This window comes from Arachis ipaensis, chromosome B10 (genome assembly GCF_059453495.1).
Source record: "Arachis ipaensis isolate K30076 ecotype BB chromosome B10, ASM5945349v1, whole genome shotgun sequence".
Lineage (NCBI taxonomy): Eukaryota > Viridiplantae > Streptophyta > Magnoliopsida > Fabales > Fabaceae > Arachis > Arachis ipaensis.
In genome coordinates, this window is record NC_142435.1 from 128,035,160 (window position 1) to 128,042,197 (window position 7,038).

Consider the following 7,038-nt stretch of genomic DNA (forward strand, 5'->3'; position numbering starts at 1 on the left):
TTTATTTTTAATTTTAAATAATTATTTATGATATATAATTTTATAAATATTTATATATCATTTTATAAAATTTAAAATAAAAATAAAATTAAAACTAACTTAAAGATGATCTTAGTTTCTCTCCTTAATTAGTGGATATAAATCGCAATCGTAGGCGACCCGCATCAATTAATGTGATCACATTATTGGTGTAAAATCTACATACCAGTCATGTTCTTGAGTAGTAGTCATCATCATAAAGTTCTTCATTTTAGGTATTTGTTCCTTTCTCTCTTATCTTTGTTTTCTCATTGTCTTTTTTTTTTATTTAAATACAGGTCGCCTACTACTTAAAATTGCGATATTATTGCCGCCTCTAGAATCTTGAGAATTCATTTCTTAAATTATTTTATATAATGTATCCGTTTATTATGGGAAAAAACAAAATAGTGACAACTGATATTATAAAAAAAATAATTGTATGTGTGTCATTATTTGGTAAATAAACGTTGAAAAAAATAATATAGAAATGTACACGTATTTGTATCTCAAAATCTTTATATTCGCTTCGATGACGAACTAAATATTTATATCCTTTTAAAATTTTTGGACTGGTTATTACTTTCCTTTTTGCATTGAAGATCAGAATATTAATATGTCTGGTAGCAAGTAGCGTTTCCTGTGACAAAAGGATAAGAACTAAGAATATCATGGATGATGGATTATTGCACTCTTTTCGCAACGAAAAAAACTCGAAATAGTAGTAATTAATAAGTAGGACCACCAGAAACAAAAAATTAATACAGAAACATAACATAAAAAGAAAAGTTGGCCAGTATTTACTAAGTGGAAAAGTCTAGGGCCAGCAATTATTTTAAAAATTGGCCAGTATTTAACATCAAAAGAAAATTGAATGATCCCACACTATTGAATTTAATTTCGTACCATTAAAAATAATATTGATGGCTAATTGATGGTTATAGAACACAAAAGTTATTGGCTCTCTAGCACCTGCTGATTTTGAAAAATATGTGTAATATTACTATATTAGAAGTTTAGACATTGTTATTTTCAACTCTAATTACCATGCATTATATATGTACACAAGTTTCAGTGACACGAAATGATCGTGCACAATAGAAGAGAGAATGTTAGAAAAAGAAGCAAAAAGCGGATTCGTGCATAGACAGGTATCTGATACCAATAGTTAGTTCTTCTCATCACATCGTTTTCCTTTAATTCCGATCCTACCCGGAATTCAATATCCTAGACCTTAGTAATCTCTAAGATCTAAATGATATTATTAATAAGTAGTACATACTAATTATTTAGAAGAAAATGGATAATTAACTTGCGCTATAAGATCCTCTAGATATATATATGTAAAAAAGAAAGAGATCATTTTTTTTTCTTGTAACAAGTTTTCAGTGCTTGAAAATTGGTAGGTTGGTTTTTCATGTACGTGGAAGAATTTGTTCTTGATTCCCGAATCAAGTTAACAATGTAATGTATATGCATGTGACTAGTTATTGCATTTGTTTCTTTTCAAGAGATAAAAAGGAAACTTCACACCCATTTTCCAATCACGTGAGCCATCATAATATTTTAATTTAATTAGGCGACTAAAGAATATATTTTAAATAAATGCCATCTATTGTTAGTATAAAATAATTCTAATTAGGTATAAATATTAAATTTAATTAATTCTTATCTACTTTATTGCATATATATATATATATATATATATATATATATATATATATATATGAAATTCTTTAAAATTAACCATCAATAATAATTAAAACGAAGACTCAATAATTAAAAATTATTAAATAATAATTTAATTAAATGTCTTAATTAACAATTTTATATAAAAATAACTATGTGTAAATTTTTATCTATAATTAAACACAGCTGATAATCAAAAGTGAATTGGAGGGAATTAAGGAAGTTTTTGCACATATACATTTTTAAATTATAGTGTAAATTAATCCAATTATAGTGTATGTACGATACCAAGCATCGCACAAATCCAGAGGACTGTGATAGTGGTAACATAAATTTAACTATTTGTATCGTCTTCCCATGTTATTTTGTATTATCATGATCAAATTATGATTAAAATATAACCATTCAAATATGGATCTTCTTTATTTTGCTTTTTCTTCCAAAAAATGATATATCGTATATTGTATGTCGTAGTCATGATCAGTCAATATATTATAAATAGTGAATTCTAGTAATATTTTTCTATAGTAATTATAATATTTATAAGTATTATTAAAATTAAAATGATTTTTTTATATTTTAATAATATTTTTTAAAATATTATAATCACCATAATTACTATAACATAATTTTATTAGAATGACTCATTATAAAAAGTCTCAAAACGATATGCAGTAATAAAGGTTTAAAGAGTAAGCTGATTGGGGAGGAACGGCTTAATTAAATTGATCAATCAATTAATTAATTCACCCTATAGTTCTTTAATAAAATAAAATATATAGTAAGGCACGTAATTATTTTATATATATAATATATAAATATAATGATGCATTATTAGAGTGAGAATGAAGCTAGAATTGCGGTGGTCACATGACACTCTTTCCAGGGCCTCATGCACTAGTCAGTGTATGTTACCACCGCCCTCTCTAGTTATAGTTAGTAATTGCTTACATATATCACACTCTATCAAATATCACATATATATGTATGTATAGTAGCACACAGTTTTAGTAACAATACACTCCATTCACACTACTAGCAATGTTGCATTCTATCTTTTTGGTAGGTACCAGCATTGCTTTTATTAAATGTTATCATCACCAAAAAATTCTTGTGGTGAATGGATGTGGGGCAATATATATGCTATTTTTCTTTTTTTTTTTCTCCTTTTATTAATTATGAAATATGTTAAGTAAAACAAATGAGCTACGAGTGCTGGCTAGCTGCTTCTGATCTCACCTTAGAGTTAATAAATTAAAGGATAAATAGCTATTAATTGGGATTTAACTTGCATAATTGATCATTAGTATAAGATAATAGCTTGGTCAGATAAAGATTCTTTGACAACTCATTTTACTGAAAAACTTTTAATTAAGTCAGCAATTGACAGCTTGGAAAGCAATAAAAAGATTAAGCCATCGAAACTTTTGATGCTTTTGCTCGGCTTCTATCCATCGAGTGATATTAAATTATTAATAAATATTTGATGGTCATAATAATTATAAATTTACGGTAATAAATTAGAGTGCATTTTTATATATGTAAGATATTTATGCATTCTACAGGACCACACCCACGTTTTGTATGTCCAAGTCAATTTTATTTTATTTTATTTTTACCATGATGGAATTCAATTCAATTACCCTAGTAATCATCACAAGCTACCATATCCGTTTTGCCCCACCACTGTCTCTATCAGCTGCAATAGCCAATAGAAGACAAATACTAAATAACAGTTTGGCCCTATGCTAAGTTGCTCAATTTTTTTCCCCAGAGAGTATATATTTACCGTGGTCAAATGTGATATCTAATCTTTTAGTCGCAAGTCATCTACTTAAGGACAGACAACTGACAATAAAATGCTTTTATTAGTTAAGAAATCAAGTGATAAAGTTGTCAAGTTCTTTTAAGAATTTGTTATTCCCTAATGAATTGTTATATATATAAAAGATAAAATTTAAATTTTTAATACTTAAATAATAAATAAATTGGCCACTCGATCAACCAAGTTGTTCAAATTTTAAGTGTCAATACAAATAAATATAGTTATAATTACCAACTAAAAAAATTACTGCTCTTCACTTTAGAATTAAGGAGTTACTATGATAGGTTGGGGGTTCAGATTTGATTCCATGATTAGCAAAGGCTTAATTAAATAAAGGAGAAATCAAAGCTAAATCTAGTTGAAAAAGCAAAGGTTAGATATTGGTGTCTCCATAGCAAGTCTTTTTACGGATCTTCAGAAATAAATAAGAGGAAGCTACGTTTGTACCCATTCCAATGTATGTATAGTAGTACTTATGTATTTAATTGTTAATAATATTATAATTGATAAATAATATAATCCATGGTATTTAAATATAAGGTAACTAGCTAGGGTCCATAGCAATGGGTCCTTTTCAGAGGCATATAAACCTTCTAAGTTGTAACTACTAGTGTGTTTTTTCTCTCTCACTTTCTCATCACTTAGATTTAAAAAGAAACAAGAAAAGAAGGAAGAATTGTTGAATTTGTGGCGATGGAAGCTCAAGAGTTGTTTGAGCAGCAGCAAGACAATAATACCCCTAGTTCTGAGCATTTCATGGTTGAGGAATTCTTTGATTTCTCGAACGAAGAAGCAGCTACTGCTCCGTTTATTCCCAACACCACCACCAACTCCACCCACTCCTCCCCCACTGCCCTTGACAGCATCAATTCCTCTTCCTCGAACCCCAATTTCCTGACCGCCGACCTCTCCGTCCCGGTATATAACCAATTTTTATTGTTTTATTCTGTTAATTCATCATTTTATATAAATAAATATGAAATTAAGTATGACTTAGTTCTCACGTCCAACACATACAACAAAATTCCTGAAATTTCCCTTAACTTGTTTCCTTTTACATCGAAAGAGTAATAATAATAATAATATATTTCTAATTTGGAAAAACAGTACGATGATCTTGCTGAACTGGAATGGTTGTCCAATTTCACCGAGGAATCATTTTCGAGCGAGGACCTGCAGAGGATGCAGCTCATATCAGGCATAAAGGCCCGAAGCGACACCGAGGCCCGTGAATTCCACCACCAAGTCGAGCCCAACCGAGCCAACTCAATACTCAACCCACAACTGTCGGTTCCAGCTAAGGCCCGAAGCAAGCGCTCGCGTGGGCCTACATGCAACTGGAACTCCCGCCTCCTCGTGGTGTCCCCAACCACATCATCTTCCCAGCCCGAGCCCATGGCTCTTCCCAAGAAGCCCGTGGCAAGGAAGAAGGACAGCAGAGATGAAGAAGGGGAGGGCAGGAAGTGCCTGCATTGCGCCACAGACAAGACACCTCAGTGGCGGACAGGGCCCATGGGCCCAAAGACATTGTGCAATGCATGCGGAGTGAGGTATAAGTCGGGCCGGCTGGTGCCTGAGTATAGGCCGGCTGCCAGCCCGACTTTCGTGCTGACTAAGCACTCAAACTCGCACCGGAAGGTTCTGGAGTTGCGGCGCCAAAAGGAGATGATGCAGGCCCAGCAACAACATCAGCAGCAACTGCTTCATCATCACCATCACCAGAGCATTATGTTTGATGTCTCATCCAACGGTCAGGATTACTTGATCCATCAGCAACTGGGTCCCCATTTTGGCCACCTAATCTAGTCCGCTTCAATTCTAGAGTAGAATAGACTTCTCCGTGCAACTTTTCCTAATTTAATTTCTAGCCATATAGTACTTCTTTACCTTTTTTTTTTTTAATTTGTTAGGGATTTGTTTGATTGACTTCTTGCTTACTTAAAATCCTTTTCTTTTCTTTTCATTTTTGGCCTTTAACTTTTTTGAGTTTAATGTTTAATCTTTTATGGTGACTGATGTAGTGTTTTTTCAAGTCATCATTTTCACAGACTTGAAATGTTACAGCTTACACACATCAACATTCTCCTTTATATGTACTCAATTTCATTTTTGTATAATAGTTGCAGTAATAATGGGTAATGTTAGAATTACATGCCATTTTTTTTTAACTTAAAAAACACAAGGATGTGTAAGAGGGAATTCTTAAGTTGTGAATTCAACTACAAAATGTGTGCTATTTTATTAATCTTTGATTCATGTAAAATTATCATTTTAGTAGATAGTTGGGTTAAAATTAATTTTTTTTATATATAATTAAACATAAGCATAGAATTAAAGGGCATATTCATAGGCGCGGTACGAAATAAGGTACGAATTCTAAATCAGAATAAACCTCTCCAACAACAAGGATTATATTTACATACAAAAATCATTTTCAGTGAGTCCCAAAAAGAGTATGATTTTACTGAAACCCCTACAAGTACTAACCGAAACAAAACTCATGAGTAGATCTTTCAAGAGTAGTTGTTTTCTTTTTATGTAGGTGAAGTGCTAATTTATCAGGGATCAAAATTTCATTTAAAAGTTTTGCAGACTAGGGAACTAACTACTTAGAATAACCCAAATTAGTTAGTAGTTGTTTCTTTTAGATCTTTCAAGAGTTAAACCACTCTTGAATCACATCCATGACTTGCATCCTTTTATGCCCTCTATCCACATAGCATTCCTGACCATTTTATCTCATCACAGTAGATATGAAACTTAAGTATATCACAAGTATATCTACGTAGAAATTGTTTCGCTATTCTCATGAAACTAGAAGATAAAATATTTTTTTATGAAGCATCATTATGTAATAGAACTATTTTATTCAACATTAATATATAAATAACCATTTTTTTTAACTAATGTAATCTATAGATAAAGTGTGGATAAAAATAATTTTTGTAACACGCATTAAATGTATTGCAAAATTATGGAGATATTTTTCAAGTTAGCTATATTTTCAAAAGAATAAAAAATACTTAAAACTCAACACAACACAACACAATAATCTATATTTAACTAAATTATACAAACATTTATTTCATATTAGATTTATATATAATCAAATTTATTATATAGGAGGTAATGTACCCTAAATTTTAAAGAGTGCTAGAACAGTTATCTCGTTATTGATTGTTAAAATAAATTGGACATGTAATTAGCAAAATTATATAGTTTGTTCTTACTTACCAACTTGTTATCTCAGTGGTGCTCACACTCACATTGTCGTAATAATGGTCACAACTCCTTGATGATTATGTATCAAATGTATTTGATCAGAAATGTTATCAATAAAACATATATATATATATATATATATATATATATATATATATAGATATAAGATAGTAAATATGAAGTTAATCACTTTTAATGAATAATGTTTGATTGCGTATATAAAATTCTTCTAAACTGACATGGTTTACAATGATTAAACATAAAAAGAGTGAAGGAATTTCATG

At 30.4% G+C, this 7,038-nt stretch overlaps 1 protein-coding gene across 1 annotated transcript; it reads left to right on the plus strand.

Annotated features, from left to right (window-relative positions):
* The first annotated feature begins 4,094 nt into the window (after positions 1-4,094).
* LOC107624444 (GATA transcription factor 9) lies at positions 4,095-5,626 on the plus strand. Its single transcript, XM_016326938.3, has 2 exons — positions 4,095-4,450; positions 4,640-5,626. Exons 1-2 carry the CDS (start codon positions 4,226-4,228, stop codon positions 5,336-5,338), a joined length of 924 nt encoding a protein of 307 aa, XP_016182424.1. The 5' UTR covers positions 4,095-4,225; the 3' UTR covers positions 5,339-5,626.
* The last annotated feature ends 1,412 nt before the right edge of the window (positions 5,627-7,038 follow it).

What these genes read in the sequence shown, in the direction of transcription:
- LOC107624444 (XM_016326938.3), top strand. Translation starts at nt 4,226, where the DNA reads ATGGAAGCTCAAGAGTTGTTTGAGCAGCAGCAAGACAATAATACCCCT. An exon ending in CCGCCGACCTCTCCGTCCCG is followed by an intron (nt 4,451 to 4,639) that starts GTATATAACCAA and finishes TTGGAAAAACAG; the next exon opens with TACGATGATCTTGCTGAACT.